The 21,916-nt window shown below is 40.7% G+C and overlaps 1 protein-coding gene across 1 annotated transcript in view; it reads right to left on the bottom strand.

Annotated features, from left to right (window-relative positions):
* slc38a8a (solute carrier family 38 member 8a) overlaps positions 1 to 19,168 on the bottom strand; it is a 38,940-nt gene extending 19,772 nt beyond the window's left edge. Inside the window, exons 1-5 of the mRNA XM_088339188.1 lie at positions 18,938 to 19,168; positions 16,159 to 16,357; positions 12,154 to 12,310; positions 5,678 to 5,782; positions 1,530 to 1,587 (exon numbers count right to left, since the gene is read on the bottom strand). Of these exons, the coding sequence (XP_088195314.1) occupies positions 1,530 to 1,587; positions 5,678 to 5,782; positions 12,154 to 12,310; positions 16,159 to 16,357; positions 18,938 to 19,138 (720 nt within the window). The 5' untranslated portion in view covers positions 19,139 to 19,168. The remainder of the gene's footprint in view (positions 1 to 1,529; positions 1,588 to 5,677; positions 5,783 to 12,153; positions 12,311 to 16,158; positions 16,358 to 18,937) is intronic.
* Positions 19,169 to 21,916: the final 2,748 nt, after the last annotated feature.

Below are 21,916 nucleotides of genomic sequence, written 5' to 3'. Positions count from 1 at the left end.
CCTAGAATTGCTTGTATCTCAAGCATTACAAAAAACTTAGAAACCAATTAACCAATTCCGGCCTCCCAAAAAGCATCAGCAAGTAAACCCTAAATAGTTATAAAAAACCTCCCCCTGAATCCATCCGAAATGTATTGCATCTCGAAATGCTCGTACAGCGGAACCTCGGTTCTCGACCATAATCCGTTCCAGAACCCTGTTCGAAAACCGATTTGTTCGATCACCGAAATCATTGTTCCCATTAAAAATAATGTAAAACGTTTTAATCCGTTCCAACACCCTGAATGTTTACCTTGAATGTTTAACGTAAACATAAAGCTAACCCAGGCTAATCGTACGTTTGCGTTATCGTAATCTTCCGTACGAAAGATTACGCTAACACGAACGTGTAAAAATAAAAAAATCAGGTCGTTTACAAGTCATTTAGCACCCGGGTCTCCACAACAAGTGGTGAGCGGTTCATTGGAAAGGGGGCTGCGTCCCAACACCCTGAATGTTGGGCTCCGTTCAAACACCCTGAATGTTTTGAATGTTTAACGTCAACGCGAAGCTAACCCAGGCTAATCGTACGTTCGCGTTATCGTTATCGTTAGATTACGCCAACATGAACGTGTAAAAACAAAAAAGAAGGATAAAGAAGAGAATTATGCATAGGATTTCTTACCTTTGTGGTGGTCAGCAGAAGCCATGCTGTATTCCCTAGCAAGATCAGACACTCGCACACCTCCTTTATATTTTGCTATTATTTCTTTCTTAAATGCAATAGTTGTACGCACTACTTTTCTTTTTTCACCTGTAGCAACTTTGCCGCTTGCACTGACTTTCTTCGGAGGCATAATTAGGGGCTAAAACACTTCGTACACCTATATTGAAATGATCTGCATTTATATAGCGCTTTTCAAGTCAATGACTTCCCAAAGCGCTTTACAATGTGCTCCACATTTCCCAATAGCGGCCTTGCAGTCATGTAAGGCGCTAACCTGCTTATTGGGGGTATTAGGGGTTCAGTGTCTTACCCAAGGACACTTCGACATGCAACACGGACGAGTCGGGATTCGAACTGGGATCCCTTGATCCCAAGACGAGCGCTCTACCTCCTGAGCTACTGCCGCCCTATATTAAAAGCGAAAGCAAAACGAAGCACGTCCGCACGCGATAACAGTCGGTCACGAAAAGAGCGACCTACACTCGTAAGCCGCTCAGCATCGCACCCTAGCATACGCACTCACGCATTACCGGCGTTCGAACTCCGATTTTTTGACCGAACAGCGAAGCAAGAATTTCTCAAAAATTTTTGGTCGGACTCCGATTTGTTCGAACTGAGAGGCGTTCGAAAACCGAGGTTCCACTGTATTAGATAAGTCCCATGAGGACGAGTGGATAAGAGCATTAATGCCTGAATGAACGAACGTCTTCCACATGAGAGATAAGGAAAGTAAAACAAGCTCTCCGATGGAACACAAAGTAACCAGCCTGTGAGTTAATTATGTTGCAAACACATTTCCAATTTCAATGTTTGTTGTACTTACTTGGAAGCCAAAGCAGATGGTTGGGATGACGCTAAATGTGGATGCCCAGGAGCCGCTTCTACACACAAGAAGACACATCAGACACCATTTCTAATAATTCTGGATTAACAAAGATGCGCAGTGTGTTCTCAGTGAAAACCTCACAATCTTCAGACACCGAATGCAGTTTTTAGGGAGAGTAGAATGGCAATAGGTTTGGTCCATCCTCGTGGTCTCATTTTATGGGTCAGACCCGTGAAAGGCACATTTCCTGGAATGCAGTGGCTGTCAAGTCCAGTTAGGGCCCAGAGGCATGTCCCACAGGGTCCAAATGGGATTTTATGGAAGATGGTGACATGTTAACGCCTTTGAGACCTAAGTGTAATAAAAAAGCAGCCTAAAGCTAAAAAGAAACTCACATGCGTCAAACTCCTGGCCCGCAGGCCACGTCCGGCCCGCCGTGTAATCATATCCGGCCCGCAAGACCATTTTACATTATTAATGGCCCGTCAATATGAACAACGCCGTCTCATCCCTGAACATCATATTCTGACGTTTTAGTCACTGTACCTATTCCTTCATATATGACGTATACTACACTATCTACCAGGGGTCGGGAACCTATGGCTCGCGAGCCATATATGGCTCTTTCTATGAGTACCTATGGCTCAGAGACTAATTTAATTGCATGCAATTTTTCTCCATCTCGTTCAAAACTGAGCCAATAATCCTGTTCAGATACACGCAAAGCCAAACCAAAACTGAATTTCAGAATATATAGGGCACGTTTTCACTACGATTTACAGTCAAGGTGTCACACAAAAACAACTTGTTTTGGCTGTACAACGCTAAAGAATCCTTTATATAAAAGCTCACTATATAATCTGTGTTCAGTGTTCAGATAGTTTTTGATGAATCCATGCAACAAATTGTAAATACGCCAAAACACCAGAAGATAAGTTATTTGATTGGGTGAGTGGGAGGGATGGGTGTAGCTATGCAAAAAGTGCAAGCACTCCCTCCCATCTCTCGCCCTACTCCGTCTGCGCCAAAGGTAAGCACATCAGGCTCCCTGTTCTCAGAATGTTGTGACGTTTTTACAAAATAATTTGTGTAGCATTTTCATATTTCTACTTTTGACAGGAGATATATTAAGGAGAGCAAAATCTTTAGGGATATTTACGTTTTTTTTAATACATACATTGACATAGGAGCAAAGGAATTTGAATTTTATTTTAATGTTAAGTTGTTTAAGTTAAGTTCTAAGTTGTATAATTTAACAAGCTATTTCTATTTACAGCAAAATAATAAATACTGTATAAGTGATTTAAGGTTTAAATTTAATATTCTTGTCTGTTTTTATTCATATTTATGTTCCAAAAACATTCAGTTTAAGTGTGTTCAATAAATGTTTATCCTGGTTGGCCCGCGACCTTAAGTGTGTTTTGAATTTTGGCCCTTTGTGCAATTGAGTTTGACATCCCTGATCTAACTGAAAGAGTAATTATATAAAGGGACAATGTGTACTATTTGACCACTCTATGTCTCTGTATTGTGTAGTGAGGAGGGATTGGTAAACTGAAGCATCATGAAGCAATGAGGCTTTTCATCCAACTGGTTCTCTCCTGTGCCGAAGTGTCATAAAGCTTCTTTTGTGGTGTTGCGTCATCATGTGGAAAATTAATGTCACGACTGACCCAGTGATTAAAATGATGCCGTTAATTTGAATGGTTTCAGGCAGGATTTCTCCTTCTTTTAAATAGAATGTAGAATAGAATAGAATATACCTTTATTGTCATTGTTACAAAAGGAGTTGAACATATTGTGACAACGAAATTGGACGTGGCACTCCAGTTACACATATAAACTGTGATAAGATGAAAAGATAAAACGAATTTGGATATATATGAACACCGAATATTTACATAAGAAAGTGTGTGCTTGTAAAAGCAGAAGATATTGAAATTGGGTGTTGACTGACAAGGGATCGTAGTAGTGCAAATAGGCAAGATTGTGCAAAGTACGCATAGGCATGAATAACATTTTACATCTGTGTGAGGTAGTGTGTTTGCATTGGTATTCTTCTTAAAGAGAATTTGTGGGGAGTTTCAGTTTTTTTGTGCAGTGTTTATTTAGGGTGGTGATGGCTCTGGGGAAGAAACTGTCCCTGAGTCTGTTTTTGTTTTGTGTAACCTGTAGCGTCTGCCCGGGGGCAGCAGGTCAAAGAATTGATGGCCGGGGTGAGAGGAGTCCTTGATTATGTTTTCTACTCTGCTGAGGTAGCGAGAGCAGGCAATGTCCTCCAAACTGGGCAGAGAGCAACCAACGATACTCTGGGCTGTGTTGATGACCCTCTAAAGTATTTTCTTGTCTGCTGCCGTGCACCCAGCATACTACACCGTGATGCCGTACGCCAGAATGCTCTCCACTGTGGCTCTGTAGGAGGACACCGGCAGCTGCTGTTCCAGATTATTTTTCCTGAGCACTCTCAGGAAATGGAGTCGCTGCTGGGCCTTCCCTACCACAGCTCTGGTGTTTGCAGACCAGGAGAGGTTGTTGGAGATGTGCACACCCAGGAATTTGAAAGAGTGGACTCACTCTACACAGTCTAAATTGATAATGAGTGGTACTGGGTCCATGCTTTTCCTCCTGAAGTCCAGTATGACTTCTTTTGTTTTTGTGGTGTTCAATAGGAGGTTGTTTTTCAAAGACCACCACTCCACCTCATCCCCCGTATGAGGTGGAGTCACTGACACTGAAGGTGTCTGTCGCAAGGGATGGATGAGGCCAGGGTTCAGAGAAAGGTTTTATAAAGTTTGTAGAGGTTTGAGTACACCTGTTCGTGCAGCTCCCAGTTGTTCACTAGGTTTTGACATCTCGCTTAAGTTGGTCTTAGTCTTGGAAATATATACGGTTAGCTATGTTGTTTTTTGGGGCGGCAGTGGCTCAGGCGGTAGAGCGCTCGTCTTGGGATCAAGAGGTCGCAGTTCGAATCCCGGCTCCTCCGTGTTACATGTCGAGTGTCCTTGGGTAAGACACTGAACCCCTATTACCCCCAATAAGCAGGTCAGCGCCTTACATGGCTGCACGGCCGCTATTGGGAAATGTGAAGCACATTGTAAAGTGCTTTGGGAAGTCTTGACTTGAAACGCGCTATATAAATGTAGATAATTTCATTTCATTTCATTTCATTTTTTCATCCATTTTCTGCACTTCTTATCCTCAGTAGAATCTCGACGTTGCTGGAGCCCATCCCAGCCATCTTGGAACAGTAGGCAGGGGACACCCTGAACTGGTTGGCAGACAGTCGCAGAGACATACAACCCACTTGCTCATTCACACGTAGGGACAATTTGGATCTGCCAATCCACTGACATGCATATCCGGAGTGTCCGCATGCACGGGGAGAACATGCAAACTTTGCACGGGCAGACCGGTTCTTTCTTTCAATGCATGTAAAAATGGCTCACCTGGGCATAATTCTATCTTAGTTGTACCCTTATTTTCATGCAGGGCCTTATAGTGCCTCAACAAATGTGATGGGGGGTGGGGGCGGGGATCGTTTCAGGTTCTAAGTTGGGCATAAAGGAGAATTCTATTGTCTTAATTTACACTAAATTATCGTATACAGCACTTTTGAGTAGAAAAGTAAAGAAAAGAAAAGAGGAAGAGAAAATACTGATGACATAAAGCACATTTTCGCTGCATAGGCGCAATATTACTTGAACAAGGTATACTTTTAGTACAGGTCTATTAAAAGAACTCTTTAAAACTATGCCAAATTCCGTCAGAGGACTGATTAAATTGATGTGTTAAATATTTGGTGGGGCTGGAAAGTGACAGAGATAAATAAAAACTAGAGGATCATTGCGTTAAAACTCCTACATAGCACGTAGTTTCAGACACTCTGTTTCTATGGCAACTGGCCAAGATCTCAAGTTACCTGTCAATGTGATAACCCTTTTTCTCTGCTTTGTAAAACTGAGCATTTTTGGAATTTTGAGGTGAAAAATCTTCTCAGTCAAAAGGACTCCAAGTGAGAGTTTATCAAGAAAAGGATGGGATTTTCTTTGGTTACGATAAGATAAATGCACCCACCGGGACCAAAAAGCGCCCTCACAGTAAAAGCACTTCACATTCGGACTTTAACACATATATGAACTACACACCCGCTGCTGTAAAGTGGCATCATGTGAACCGGAGGCGAATGCATGGTGTGGTACTTGATGATGATGGCGATTGTCAGGTAGGTCGCAGCCAGAGTTCCCAGCACACTGTGGAAAAGCAGACTCCAGTTATCACCCTGAACTCGGATTTGTGGATTTTCATTATTGTTTCATATACGACTAAAATACTGTATTTTCCGGACCATAAGGCGCACCTAAAAATCCCAAATTGGCTAGAAATTTGAGAGTGCGACGTACAACTCGGTGCGCCTTACATACCGCAAAATACAGTTAATACGATTGGAAATGCTATTCAGTATCTATTGGTGGGCGTTACTACTTGCAGTTTTACGGTATACTTCCATATTTTGAGCGATTCTGTATTCGAGCAACTATTAATCGATAATCATCGCAAAACACTGTATGCAATAGGATTTGACCCCGGGTGATGCAACGAGGGCTCCAACACTTTCCCACTATACCACCAGTGGTACAGATGACATGTGGAAAGGCATTGGACCATATTTCATTATCACACTGTTTTTAAGGTGCAAGAAAGATTGATTTGCATAGTGCATTCTCCACCTCTTTAGCTGATTATTGTAAACGACAGAAACAAAAAAGTCTTTCAAGAGCTTTCATGTTCATATACATATTAAACCTAGAGGTTATTGACACACAGGTAAATAAGTGGAGAGACTGGTTAATCCATCAGAATGCACTACACAAATGTATTGTTTTGGGCACCGTGAAAAAAGTTTGATGATGAGATGAGTTCTAATGCCGTTTTTGTATGATATCAGCACCACTGGTGGTCTTTTGGTAAAGTGTCAGTGCTTTCTCACAGTGGTATGTGGTATGTTACATTTTAATTGTTTTATATTTTATTTTTATTGTTTGCTAATGCAATATTTATTGCAACCTGGTCATCCTAGAGGGGGGATTTCCTCTTGGTTTCTTCATTTTCCTCATGCTGAGGTTTTCCTTGCCCTCATGTAGGTTTTAGATCAGGGGATGGTGTAATAATAGTCTGTGGTTTGCAATAATCTGCCGTCTGTGCAGCCCTTTGAGACTCCTTGTGATTAAGGGATATACAAATAGATATGACTTGACCCGACCTGAGTCCTAGAAACAACTGGTGCAAGTTATGATATTAAACAGGACCTTCGAAAGGACTGCCAACCTTTTCAGTCTTTATTTTGAAAACCTTTTTCGAGACATACACAAAGTTTACTATAGTTGAACAGTTTCTACAAGCTTTGAGGAGAAGCCCAGAGCAACTTTTTGGAAGCCTTTGGAAACACATGGCATCTCGGTGAGACTACAAAGCTCTTTATTTTAATTTTAGCAATAGGTAAGCAGTTTTTATTACTACCGTACTACATAATATTACATCCATGCCTTGTTGTTCGTAAAGTGAGAATAATTTTGCCTGCATGATTTAAGTACCGTATTTTCCGCACTATAAGGCGCACCTAAAAGCCTTTATTTTTTTCAAAAGCTGACCATGCGCCTTATAATACAATGCGCCTTATTTATGGATCAACATTAAGTTTTCCAACTAACTTGCAGCCGCCGACTCGATTTTCCCCCGAACGCCAAGTAGTACGCGGTGGATGGTGGGATTTATTTACCGGCGTTTCATTGGCTAACCAATGTGTCAATCATCAGTTGAATCGATCACTATTGGCTAAAGTTATTCGGAGGTCAAGAGGCGGATCCTTCTTATCATTTACAGACTGCCATTGGCTCAAACGGCAAACAAAGCCTGCAATTGGCCGAAAAAGATGTGTCAATCATCAGTTGAATCGATCACTATTGGCTAAAGTTATTCGGAGGTCAAGAGGCGGATCCTTTTTATCATTTACAGACTGCCATTGGCTCAAACGGCAAACAAAGCCTGCAATTGGCCGAAAAAGATGTGTCAATCATCAGTTGAATCGATCACTATTGGCTAAAGTTATTCGGAGGTCAAGAGGCGGATCCTTTTTATAATGTACAGGCTGCCATTGGCTTAAACAGCGAAACAAAGCCTGCAATTGGCCGAAAAAGATGAATGCGTATAGCATGTGGCCGATGGCATAGAGAAAGCATTTTTTTCTATTCTGTATTTGTAAATATTGTATTCTCCTGGATTTACTACCCTCACGGATATAAGAGGACATTGCCTGCACATTATTATGAACACAATGACTTCGGTGAGCTATTCCCGGTTTTATATTGTCTTGTTTCAGACTGAACTCGATGTTTCTGTGATAAGCGGTGCAGATAATGGATGGAATGGAGTGTCTATTTTTAAATTAAACTCAATTCCAAGTGTTTATTGTCATATGCACAGTAAAGTTGCGAGCGAAAAAGAAAATAGATACTAAGGAATGGTTGGCATTTCTTGAATCCCAAGACTTTAACATTCCGAATGATGGAACGATGCATTTGAGTGACATCGTACGGACACCGCATCCGCACGTGTTCTCGACACGTATTTGCTTATTTGCAAGCTTTCGGAATGTTAAGGGGGTAATAAGTTGGACTGAACTATCTGACTGTTTTGTCCACGTTCCCATTGTAGCGCCTTATAATCCGGTGCGTCCTATATATGTCAAAAATAGGACCAAAAACTATTTTTTCGGGGTGCGCCCTATAACCCGGTGCGCCTTATAGTGCGGAAAATACGGTATATTACAAGCAAACACTATGCATGAATGATTTAATGATTAATTTATTTGTGCTGCGACTTGAAAGATTGGATAGTATGAATTTATTTTCAATATATTACTTGATATAAATTACAGGAATTAAAAACATGTACTAGTGCCTTTAATATTCCACAAAAGCAAAGGATGTAACGTAATCATCGCAAGGTTTGTTTTTCAACAAAAAAAAATGAAAGCACGCGATGTGATACTGAAAAATTTGGAATAAAAGTTTTTTCCCTCCCCAATGATTTATATTGTATTAGTATTCTTGCATGCCGCTACTCGTCGATGCTGAGATCTTTGAACCCAAAAACAACAGCGACCTCATGATGAAGGTGCTGTAGCTGAGTCACATCAGGATGCTTTTCCTGCTACTGGTAACCATGGAAACAAGTAGGATTTGTTTCATGTGGGGAGAAAATCCGTACCCAAAAAATGGCTTGGAGAGGGATGGGCGCCGCCATGCTGTACTTGCCTGAGACACACCGTAGGAAATGGTGCTCCGGCGACGGGATCCGTGAACAGTGATGTTTAAATAATGTTTGCTACCCAAATAGCTGAACAACTCTAATTCTAGTATTTTTCTTAACTTTTAATCTGTTCAACTGTTCAAAAATGAAGTAAAATAAGAAGAAATATGTGCTTGAAATGAGCAAATTCACCAGCCAATGGACTTTATTTCCCCAGAAAAAAAACGCCTATGTCATTTTTATAAAATATATATGATCAAATGTTCTTATTTTGACTTCTTCCTGTGTTACTGCCATAAAAAGAAAATTCCTTTTTTCAAACATTTTGAGAAAAACATCGCAATGTAGTCTATTTGGGCTACAATGTGGCCTGTCTTCAATATTATGAAAATTAAAATGGAGCTAAGATTTGTTTTTTAATGACATTTCTTAAGATTGGGTGACTCGAGACTTTTTAATGAATACAAAATTTTGCCGTGTCTTTAATAAGGTTGAGAAACATCGTTGTGATGCATCGGCAATTTATCAGTATAAGTTAATATTATTTCTAAAATGGACACTGTACTTAATATTTGACCCCTCAATGTTGTAGAAGTCCAACCGAAAACGAGTGCTACACAGCACAAGGAAGGATAGAAACTCCGGTGACTGAAAGTGACCAAACTGCACAATGTTTCTATTCTCTTTTGGGCCCAGCCTTTACAAGGTGTTGAGGTTTTAAGGGTAACAGTCGAAGCAATATGGCCGACAATGATGTCATTTTTATTTGTATAGCCCTTAATCACAAAGAATCTCAAAGGGCTGCACAGACCACAGATTATTGCAAACCACAGACTATTATGACACCATCACCTGATCTAAAACCTACATGAGGGCAAATAATACACAGATACACAGACATTGTCTATATAAAATATAGGTTATTCATATGCTACAGAATAGAAGAGTGTTTTAAGCTTAGATTTAAACATTTCCACTGAGGTTGTAGATCAAATCTCAGGGGGAAGAGCATTTCACAACACTGGTTCCGAATGGAGAACACTCTCGATCCTACGGATCTCTTCTTGGCTCTTGGGATCACTAGTAGACCAGCATTTTCAGAGCGAAGGCTCCGGACCAGAACATAGGGGGAAATTAAATCTCAAAGATAAGAGGGAGCAAGTCCATGCATGATTTTGTATACCAACAGAACCTTAAAAACACATCTTAAATTAACAGGGAGCCAATGCAAGTTAGCTAAAATCGGGGTAATGTGATCAAACTTTCTTGTCTTAGTTAAAAGCCTCACTGCAGCATTTTGTACTAGCTGAAGGCTCTTGATTTTGGACTACGGGAGACCGGAGAGTAGTGCATTACAGTCATTGAGACGGGAGGTAACAAACGCATGAATTATAATTTTCGCATCAGACTGAGACAGCATAGGGCGAAATGTCAGCTCCTTCTGAGTGACCCCTGTGTTATGTAAAATAAATAAAAAAAATTTGACCCAAGACTATTTCTTTAAAAATGCAAGTTTACATGACATTATATTTTCTTTTACCTCTAAGAAGTACTTAATAACACAAACTGTCCCTTTAAGGATCTGCTGTCTTCCAGTAATCAACAGAGTAACTGTAGAATCCTGGGAAATTTAGAATATAAAATGGGTCAATAATTTTGGCAACACACAAAAAAGGCTGAATTACTTTATTGTACTGTATATAGTACTATAGGTTATTTGTTTTATTTTAAAATACAATAAAGTAAATACACTAAGAATAAAATGGGTAAAATAAGAAAAATATCTGCTGAAAATGTACTTGCCACTGGGCTCTTTCTTTCTTTAGCGAAAATTTCGTAGAAGATAATTGATCAAATTAAAAAAAAAGAATAATAATAATGGACGCTTTACAAAATTCACTAAATTCAATGCGTGTTCAAGGCACTACTTGACAGAAAATGCAACAGTGAACTCTAGTGGGGAAATAAATAATTACAACCCTTATTCGATGAAATCGACTGCAAGGCCATATTGACGTTCAAAGTTAATAGCAGGGTTGGGTAGGGTTACTTTAACTGGATTACTTTCAATTACTTTTGGATTACTCCAATACCAAATATGCTAATAAAAGAAAAAGAAACTAAATATGAATATAATGACTAAATTTTGTTTCTGTCACATTTTATGTTAGTTTTGCCGGAGATCAAAGAGATCAAAGCCAGGAAAGAAAGCTTACCACGTGTTGTGAGTCATCATTTTATTCATATTTAGTTTGTTTTTGGTGCAGCACGGCGGCGCAGTGGTTAGCGCATGTGCGGCACAGTTCATGTCATGGGAACCTCCTGCGTGGGTTCAAATCCAGCTCCAGACTTCCTGTGCGGAGTTTGTATGTTCTCCCCGTGCTTGCGTGGGTTTCCTCCGGGCACTCCGGTTTCCTCCCACATTCCAAAAACATGCATTTCAGGTGAATTGGCCGGTCCAAATTGTCCCTAGGTGTGAATGAGCGAGTGAGTTGTCTGTCCCCGTGTGCCCTGCGATTGGCTGGCAACCAGTTCAGGGTGTTCCCTGCCCACTGCCCGATGATTGCTGGGATGGGCTCCAGCACCCCCGCGACCCTACTGAGGATGAGCGGTGCAGCTAATGAGATGAGATGAGGCTTTTTTTGTCTTTTATTAGCATATTTGGTATTGGAGTAATCCAAAAGTCATTAAAAGTAATCCAGTTAAAGTAATCCTACCCAACCCTGCCATCAGCACACCCAGCAACAGCTTACAACAGGCTTCATTATTTTAAACAAAAGACAGCCATTACAGACGCTTTTTTCCTCCTGTGATTGCTACAAAATGCATTTTTTTCCATGGACTCCGTGTTGTTGACTTTATTTTTTTTTTTCTATATTTCAATTTTTTTAGATTTGTAAAATATTTTGATTTATATGTCCAGATTTTTTTTTTCAAGAGCAATGTTTTTCCACTGTTTTTGTCACGAAGCGGGTCGGGAAACATCCTCAATCCCAAACATCCTCAATCCAAAACATCCTCATTCCCAAACATCCTCAATCCCAAACATCCTCAATCCAAAACATCCTCATTCCCAAACATCCTCAATCCCAAACATCCTCAATCCCAAACATCCTCAATCCCAAACATCCTCAATCCCAAACCCACACCGCCTCATGTAATTTATTGCACAGCATGAAAACATGCCTCATAAATTAGACCTACTAATAATTCCACTGGTCTCGCCCATACAAAATTTGCCTTTGTGAGTTCAACACCTTGGTTTTGAATTGCATTTCAATATGTGTGTGGTTGTGCGTGTGTGGAACCAGACCTGACGTATTTCTGAATGCCGATCTCTTTGGGGGTAGATATGGGAAGAATGAGGAAAGCACACAGGAGCACCAGGGCGAAGCGTTGGTCCGTGTACACGTGGTAGGGCATCTCCGTGTCTGGCAAGCCGGTGACCAGTGTATACAGGGAGCCGCACACTGATGAACACATACACACAACATTATTAAAATACCGTATTTTCCGCACTATAAGGCGCACCGGGTTATAGGGCGCACCCCGAAAAAATAGTTTTTGGTCCTATATTTTCCATACATAAGGCGCACCGGATTATAAGGCGCTACAATGGGAACGTCTACAAAACAGTCAGATAGTTCAGTCCAACTTATTACCCCCTTAACATTCCCAAAGCTTGCAAAGAAGCAAATACGTGTCGTAGACACGTGCGGATGCGGTGTCCGTACGATGTCACTCAAATGCATCCTTCCAAATATCATTCGGAAGGTTAAAGTCTTGGGATTCCAGAAATGCCAACCATTCCTTAGTTTCTATTTTCGCTCGCAACTTTACTGTGCATATGACAATAAACACTTGGAATTGAGTTTAATTTAAAAATAGACACTCCATTCCATCCATTATCTGCACCGCCTATCACAGAAACATCGAGTTCAGTCTGAAACAAGATACAGGGAAAATATATAGCCAGAGTAGCTCACCGAAGTCGTGTTCAATAATAATGTGCAACCATGGTCCACTTATATCCGTGAGTGTAGTAAATCCAGGAGAGTAAAATCTTTACAAATACAGTACAGAATAGTAAAATACTGTTTTCTCTATGTCGTCAACCCAACATGCTATTGACATTCATCTTTTTCGGCCAATTGCCGGCTTTGTTTTGCCCCATTAGCCTATGCCAGCCTGTAAATGATAAAAAGGATCCGCCCCCTTACCTCCGAATAACTTTAGCCAATAGTGATCGATTCAACTGATGATTGACACATCTTTTTCGGCCAATTGCAGGCTTTGTTTTGCCCCTTTAGCCTATGCCAGCCTGCAAATGATAAAAAGGATCCGCCCCCTTACCTCCGAATAACTTTAGCCAATAGTGATCGATTCAAATGATGATTGACACATTGGTTAGCCAATAAAACGCCGGTATATAAATCCAGCATACACCGCGGACTACTTGGCGTTCGGGGGAAAATCTACTCGGCGGCTGATGCATTAGTTGCAAGACTTTGCGACTTAATATTGATCCATAAATAAGGCGCACTGTATTATAAGGCCATGGTCAGCTTTTGAAAAAAATAAAGGCTTTTAGGTGCGCCTTATAGTGCGGAAAATACGGTAGTCAAGATGGCGGCGCGCGCGAGTGCAGCGGCATCTGAAATGTGGTCCGTCTCATATGGCCGATTGCCTGAGCAGAAAGAAAATATCAAGCGGGGCATTATTGCCATCTATTCTTAAGTAATATACTCCAGCCTCCGATTTTTCTTGGCAATATTGAGCTAAGGCAAAGGCCCGTGACCCACTGGGACTGAAGTGAGAGGCAGTATGCTGTGATTGACGGGAGACTAGCAAGAAGAGTTGACAGAATCGAACATGAAAAAACAACATATACCTCCAAAGCAAAGGGGTTTAAAAAAAATAAATAAATAAGGCCTAATTAAACTTAAATATATTGAAAAAACACATTTTGCTGGTGTCCCTACAGCACACTCGGTTATATGTTCACCCCCTCTGAGCAACAGCAATCCCAAGTGTGGCAAGATAATTAATGATCAAACATGTCCAAAACTTGATATCAAGTTACATTTTGCTGAGTTTCCGGCAATGCAAAATTATTTTGCTCTTTTGAATGAATTGACTCATGTACTTTTGCAAAGGTTGTACGGCCTACACACGTCGTTTGTTCTTACAATTCTTTCACAAGATATCCATTTCTTTTTTTTTACTGATATATTTTGTCGCAAAATATTAACATTTTTGGGGGCTTATTTAGTCGGTTGTAAGATACAGGACTGTACTTAATCACATTTTTTTAGTGGAAGTACATTGTTGGCAACAAGATTCACTTGATATAATTGGAAATTATTTGAATGCAACACAAACTTTTTCTTCTTTTTTCCGTGTTTTTTTCTCCTTTTTTTAAATCCTTTAAAAATATATTTTTTTTTTTCCCGACCTGTTACTTTTTGTTTTTTCCTACATTTCTTTCTTTTCTTTTTTTCTGGCTTTTTTTTCTAAATTTGTCCTTCTTTTCTTCTCTTCCTTTTGTTTCTTTTTTTCTCAGCTTTTCACTACTTTTTCATTTTGGTATTTTTTTTCTTTTTTGTTCTATTCCCCCATTCCTTTAAGTCATTTTGTGCATAATTTTACATAATATTTGGTCATGTTGGGATTAAAGAAGCAAAAACAACCTGAAGAGCCGTTTAGGACCCGAAAGAGCCCGTTCCTTTTAGTGAGCCGAACCGAAGAAGCCGGTTCTCGACAAACTCTACTAACTTTACTCAACTTCGTTCTACTTCGACTCGACTTCAAAATACCGCATTTAGGACACAACGTCAGGGGAACCCGTGTATTTTTACCTTCATGCACTTTAACTTTGACTTAAGTCGCTTCTTAATTAGTAATTTTGAGCCCTTATTTTTGTGCGCTGGCTCGATTTTCTTGTGCGCTGAGAATGTGCGAGCAGCTTAGAGGGAACACTGCCCCTCACTGATTACATTTACTCCCTCCCTTCTGATGGTTTATCATTGTCCAGTTTACCCCAACTGTTCTTCCCCAAAGCAAACAAACATTTGTAATGCACTCGCGCTTAGCTTAACAAGACAATAAAAGTTTTAGAAAACTTGCCAAAATTAAAAGCAGACGTCTGTCTCCTCCAGGAAACCCACCAACAAAAATCACAAGAAGAATCGATTGCCGAAATGTATTTCAGGCAAGTTTACATCACAAACCACTACATTTCTGGGGTGCGCCTTATAATCCGGTGTGCCTCATAGTGTGGAAAATACGGTAAATATATTTACTTTTTATACAATGCTTGCTCTTACTGCGGTTTCAAATACAGGTGCCTTGTAGTCCAGTGCGCCTTATGTATGAAAAATATATCACAAATGTCTGGTTTTTGGTGGTGCGGCTTATAATCTATTATGCTTTATTGTGCAGAAAATACGGTATTTATTTACTTTTTTTTATGCAACCCTAGCTCATAAAGTAGTTTTACACTATGCTCCTTATATCCCAGTGCGCCGTATGCATAAAAAAAACATACAGTATATCACAAACCACTATATTTCTGGGGTGCGCCTTATAACCTGGTAGACCTTATATTGCACAGGTGTCAAACAGGCGGCCGACGGGCCAGATCAGGCCCACTAGGGGATTGAATCCGGCCCGTGAGATAACACTCAGAGAAGCGCAAGAGAAAAACAAGCTGCAGGTTGAAATATGTCAACTTGATGTTGCCAAAGCCAGGTGCCTCTCACAAAGACACTGTACTAGTATTTAATTCTCTTACTCTTTCTTTCTTTCTTTTCCACCCTTTTTCTCCCACTCTGTCTCTTTCTCTTTCACTCTCTGTGTCTCTCTTTTTCTCTTCCTTTGCTGCTCATTGTCTCTTTCTCTCTCTGTGTCTTATAACCTCTTTTGCTCTAACTTCCTTTTTTCCTTTTCTCTCTTTTCTCTTTCTCTCTTCATACCCTTTGCGCTTTCTTTAGTCTGTTCTCTCCTTTTGTCTTTCTATTTCTCTTTGGATTTCTTTCTTCCTCTCCCGTTCTTTTCCCCCTCTCTTACGACTTTTTATCTTTTGTTTCTCCCGCCCTCTCTACTTTTCCCTTCCTCTTTCTCTTATTTCTTTATCTCTCTTTTTCTTTAATCTACTAGTCCGGCCCCCAACAGAATGTTTGTTCTATCGTGTGGCCCCCAGAATTAAAATGAGTTTGACACCCCTGTTAGAGTGCGTAAGATACGATGAACATGTCGGATTACGGAACAAATACATGCTGCTGCAAAGTAAAAGGTAAAACGGCCTACTTTCACTCACATTTCTCCAGCTGATCATCCACGATGACGAGGAAGGCCACGGAGATCATGAAAAGGTTGAAAACAAAGCAGATCTCGCACAGCTGACCGATGGCTTGCCCGCACAACTCCTTGACCACCGCCTGGTACGTGCACTGGCCGCTAATGGACGACGAGTAGCCCAAAATGATCAAACCGCTGACCAGGAAGAGGAGAGAGCCCTGGGTGAGAAAACGGATCTTGCTCAATAAGCCTGGGCGAATTATTCATATCATATACTAGAGCCATGTCCCCCTAGTGAGAGGTGGCTAGAGTCTTTCTCTGACTCTTTCTGGGAGATTGATACAAAGGAGGGGATTCCCAGCCCCCTCGCCAGTGTTCCCTCTATTGCGCACTACTCGCACATTCTCAGCGCACAAGAAAATCTAGCCAGCGCACAAAAATGAGGGCTCAAAATTACTAATTAAGAAGCGACTTAAGTCAAAGTTACAGTGCATGAAGGTCAAAATACACGGGTTCCCCTGACGTTGTGTCCTAAATGCGGTATTTTCAAGTCAATGTCGAACGAAGTTGAAAAGTAAAGTCAGTAGAGTTTGTCGAGAACCTGCTTCTTCGGCTCGGCTCACTAAAAGGAACCGGCTCTTTCGGGTCCTAAACGGCTCTTCAAGTTGTTTTTGCTTCTTTAATCCCAACATGACCAAATATTATGTAAAATTATATACAAAATGACTTAAAGGAATGGGGGACTAGAACAAAAAAGAAAAAAATACCAAAATGAAAAAGTAGTGAAAAGCTGAGAAAAAAAGAAACAAAAGGAAGAGAAAAAAAGAAGGAAAAATTTAGAAAAAAGCCAGAAAAAAAGAAAAGAAAGAAATAAAGGAAAAAAGGTAAATACAGAACAAAAAGAAAAAAAGTAACAGCTTGGAAAAAATATATATATTTTTAAAGGAATTTTTAAAAAAGTAGAAAAAAACACGGAAAAAAGAAGAAAAAGTTTGTGTTGCATTCAAATAATTTCCAATTATATTAAGTGAATCTTGTTGCCAACATTGTACTTCCACTAAAAAATGTGGTTAAGTACAGTTCTGTATCTTACAACCGACTAAATAAGCCCCCAAAAATGTTAATATTATGCGACAAAATGATCCTTTTCATCATTTACAGGCTTGCATAGGCTAAAGCGGGGCAAAACAAAGCCTGCAATTGGCCGAAAAAGATGAATGTGAATCACCTGTTGGGTTGCACTATTTTACACGGTTGGATTTACTACACTCACGGTTGTAAGAAGACCATGGTTACGTATCATTATTGAAGGTGATGGCTGCAAGAGAACTTAGGTGAGCTATGCGGCTTTATATTTTCCCGGTATCTTGTTTTAGAACGATCTTGATGTTTCTGTGATGAGTCTATTTTTAAACTAAATTCAATTCAAAGTGTTTATTGTCATATGCACAGTAAAGAACCCCGTTTCCCTGCACAATAAAATTCTTACTTTGCTGTCCACACAGTTACCAGCGAAAAATAAAATAGAAACTAAGAAATGGTTGGCATTTCTTGAATCCCAACACTTTGACCTTCCGAATGATATTTGGAACGATGTATTTGAGTGATTGGTGACATCATACAGACACTGTTTCCGTACATGTGTGAGACACGTATTTGCTACTTTGCAAGCTTTGGGAATGTTAAGGGGGTAATAAGTTTGACTGAACTATCTGACTGTTTTGTCGACGTTCCCATTGTAGCGCCTTATAATCCGGTGCGCCTTATGTATGGAAAATATAGCACCAAAAACTATTTTTGGGGGGTGCGCCCTATAACCCGGTGCGCCTTATAGTGCGGAAAATACGGTAGTTGTCATGTTGAGTTTATGATATCTGTACTTTAGTTACATGACTGCTTCTTTCGATTTTGTTCTGAAACCGTTGTAAAACAAATATATATGTTCATAGTTGACATGGTTGTTACTTGATCAAAAATAGAACATTTTTAGTGCCTAAAATCTTTGTGGGTTTTTCTTTTTTTAATTACAAAATGATTCAGGGTAGGAATTGTTCAATTATTCAATGAGCATGACATTTTGAGCAATCCGTATTGATCAATAGAATAGAATAGAATAGAATATGCCTTTATTGTCATTGTTACAAAATGGGTTAACATATTGTGACAACGAAATTGGGCATGACACTCCAGTTTCACACATTCACAGTGAGGTAAAAAGCCAAGAAGATGAAGGAACAGGGAAGATAAAGTTATAAAACAAGGAGGATAAGGCTATAGTTATAATTTACATGATATATACTACCCCGGGCAGCATGGCGGCGCAGTGGTTAGCGCGTGTGCGGCACAGTTCTAAGGTCTTGGGAACCTCCAGAGTGGGTTCAAATCCAGCTACCGGACTACCTGTGTGGAGTTTGTATGTTCTCCCCGTGCTTGCGTGGGTTTCCTCCGGGTACTCCGGTTTCCTCCCACATTCCAAAGACATGCATTTTAGGTGGATTGGCCAGTCCAAATTGTCCCTAAGTGTGAATGAGCGAGCGAGTTGTCTGTCCCTGTGTGTCCTGCGACTGGCTGGCAACCGGTTCAGGGTGTCCCCTGCCCGCTGACCTAAGATAGCTGGGATGGGCTCCAGCCCCCCCGCGACCCTACTGAGGATAAGCAATGCAGCTAATGAGATGAGATGATATATACTACCCCTTATTTAGATCAAATCGATACCGAAAATCCCAGTATCGCCCACCCTTAACGCTCACACCTTCAACATGGTGACGTCACAAAATCCCGCGAATAAAAGTACCTACCAGCTCTACAGTGATGGCGCTATGAATACCTCCAGCTCTCTCAAAAGCCCACGGGAAATTGAGGAGCCCGGCACCCAGGGCCGACTTGAGCATGATGAAGACGGCCCCCATGGAGCCCAGCCGGGGCCCCGCCAGATCTACCCGAGGTTTGGCGGACGCCGAAGCCAGCAGGCTGATGCTCTCCCGGGCCAACTCTTCCATGTTTATCCGGGGGCCGACTCGACGGGTCGCACCGAGGCCGCACCAGATTCAATCTTGAGGCCGGCCGGCGACCTTTGTCTTGGGAGGGAACATACGGGCTCTGAAGCTGAGGTAAGCGTGTGACGTGATCCAGTGAGCTTACCGATGGGCCAGAGGTCTGAAGGCGGGAAGGGGGGAGGGCCGGACCCTGATTGCAATTCGGATGAATGATTTCAATACAGTGGAGCAGTGGTACCTTTCCTTAAGAATGTGAAAGTTTCAGGTTAAAAAGTACCTGAACAGGAAAATATTGCCTCTAGTTACAAAGGTGTTTCAAGATACAAAGTCAATTCAAGATACAAAGTCAATTAGGGCTGCTATTAGCCGCTCCTAGAGTTTCCCGAACGTAAACAAACTGGGTATCTCAAAATTCCATGAAGGAATTTGTGGAAAGGAATCACAAGTCGGGCTATCGCTACGTCTGCCTCAAATATTTCTAACGGATTGTCAAAAGCCGGCAAAAGCAGACGTCATTGGATCAGAAACACGAGGCAAAAAGGTAAATTGACATTTTTTTTTTCCCTTATTATTTTATTTTTTTTTTTACATTATGCACCTCTTGTTTTATATTTATTGTGCAGGAATCTAATTTTAACATTTTCCGATGCTCTTTTATGATTCATTAAAAAAATATACTGTACTTTTGCGGGCCTTGGAACCAGGGTTGGGTAGGGTTACTTTAACTTGATTACTTTCAATTACTTTTGGATTACTCCTGATGTTGTTTGGATTTATTTTCATTTTGTTTCTGTGGCATTTTATGTTAGTTTTGCCGGAGATCAAAGAGATCAAAGCCAGGAGAGAAAGCTTACCACGTGTTGTGAGTCATCATTTTATTCATATTTGGGGCAGCACGGCGGTTAGCGCGTGTGCGGCACAGTTCATGTCTTGGGAACCTCCTGCGTGGGTTCAAATCCAGCTCCCGGCCTTACTGTGCGGAGTTTGTATGTTCTCCCCGTGCTTGCGTGGGTTTCCTCCGGGCACTCCGGTTTCCTCCCACATTCCAAAGACATGCATTTCAGGTGAATTGGCCGGTTCAAATTGTCCCTAGGTGTGACTGAGCGAGTGAGTTGTCTGTCCCCGTGTGCCTTGCGATTGGCCAGCAACCAATTCAGGGTGTCCCCTGCCCACGGCCCGATGATTGCTGGGATGGGCTCCAGCACCCCCGCGACCCTACTGAGGATAAGCGGTTCAGCTGATGAGATGAGATGAGTTTCTTTTGTCTTTTATTAGAATAGAATAGAATATACCTTTATTGTCATTGTTACAAAACGGGTTAACATATTGTGACAACGAAATTGGGCATGACACTCCAGTTTTACACATTCACAGTGAGGTATGAGCCAAGAAGATAAAGGAACAGAGAAGATAAGGTTATAAAACAAGGGGGATAAGGCAATAGTTATAATTTACATATTTGGTATTGGAGTAATCCAAAAGTCATTGAAAGTAACCCAGTTAAAGTAACCCTACCCAACCCTGTTTGACATAAACCGGTAATAAACAGTAATAGATTAGATAAATAAACTAAGAGTGGGTCCAAGAGGTGACCATGCATATATGATTGGATGATGCACAAATATTTCCGTTCGGGTTGATCAAAGTCAGGATTGATTCTAGTGATTCACTCAGGGTGAATTATCGGATATTATCCCAAATCAGTGATGCAGGTTGATTTAATCAGAGGTTATGCGGAGCGGGTCTGATCTCCGACTGCTTGGCGGGTCTAATAGGCCGGGTCAGCCTGTGAATTTGTCACCCGTCCGCGAAAGAGAACTAATCTCCCCAGGAAGCTTGGGAAAGTTGGAAAGGACCTGCTAGCTGTTCTAACGAGATTTGGGAAAGCTGATGGCGAGTGGAGGTCACATGCCCTCTTCGCACCAAAGTTCCCAGATGCCAGAATGTTCCTGTCTGGGTGATCGCTTCAGCGGGCGCTTGAAAGAGACACCATGGCGACTTGTTGGACCTCAAAGACCTTTTTTTTTTAAATGGCACAACGTATGAGCGTTCACACAAAGTCGGTGAGCGACGCTTGAAACAACAGTGAGCAACAGCAATCCCAGGTGTGGCAACTAAATCATTATCAAACATGTCCAAAACTTGACATCACGTTACATTTTGCTGAGTTTCCGGTAATGCAAAATTATTTTTCAGTTTTGAATAAATTGACTCATGTATTATTGCAAAGGTTGTACGGCCTACAAACGTCGTTTGTTCTTACAATTCTTTCACAAGATATAGATTTCTTTTGATTTTCTGATATATTTTGTCGCATAATATTAACATTTTTGGGGGCTTATTTAGTCGGTTGCACGATACCCAACTGTATTTAATCACATTTTTTAGTGGAAGTACAATGTTGGCAACAAAATTGACTTGGTATAATTGGAAATTATTTGAATGCATTTTTCCCCCGTTTTTTTCTTTTTTTTTTATTCCTTTAAAAAATCCCATTGTGTTTATTTTTCCCACTTGTTACTTTTTTCTTTTTGTTCTGTATTCACTTTTTTTCCTTTCTTTCTTTCTTTTCATTTTTCTGTTTTTTTCTGAATTGTTTCTTCTTTTTTTCTGATCCTTTTGTTTCTTTTTTCTCAGCTTTTCACTACTTTTTCATTTTGGTATTTTTTTCTTTTTTGTTCTATTCCCCCTTCCTTTAAGTCATTTTGTGCATAATTTTACATAATATTTGGTCATATAGGGATGAAAGAAGCAAAAACAACCCGAAGAGCCGTTTGGGAC

Source organism: Urocampus carinirostris, chromosome 7 (assembly GCF_059441175.1).
Source record: "Urocampus carinirostris isolate Australia breed hairy pipefish chromosome 7, RoL_Ucar_1.0, whole genome shotgun sequence".
Classification (NCBI taxonomy): domain Eukaryota; kingdom Metazoa; phylum Chordata; class Actinopteri; order Syngnathiformes; family Syngnathidae; genus Urocampus; species Urocampus carinirostris.
Note: the sequence above shows the minus strand (reverse complement) of the source record. Positions and strands in the feature narration are given on the sequence as shown.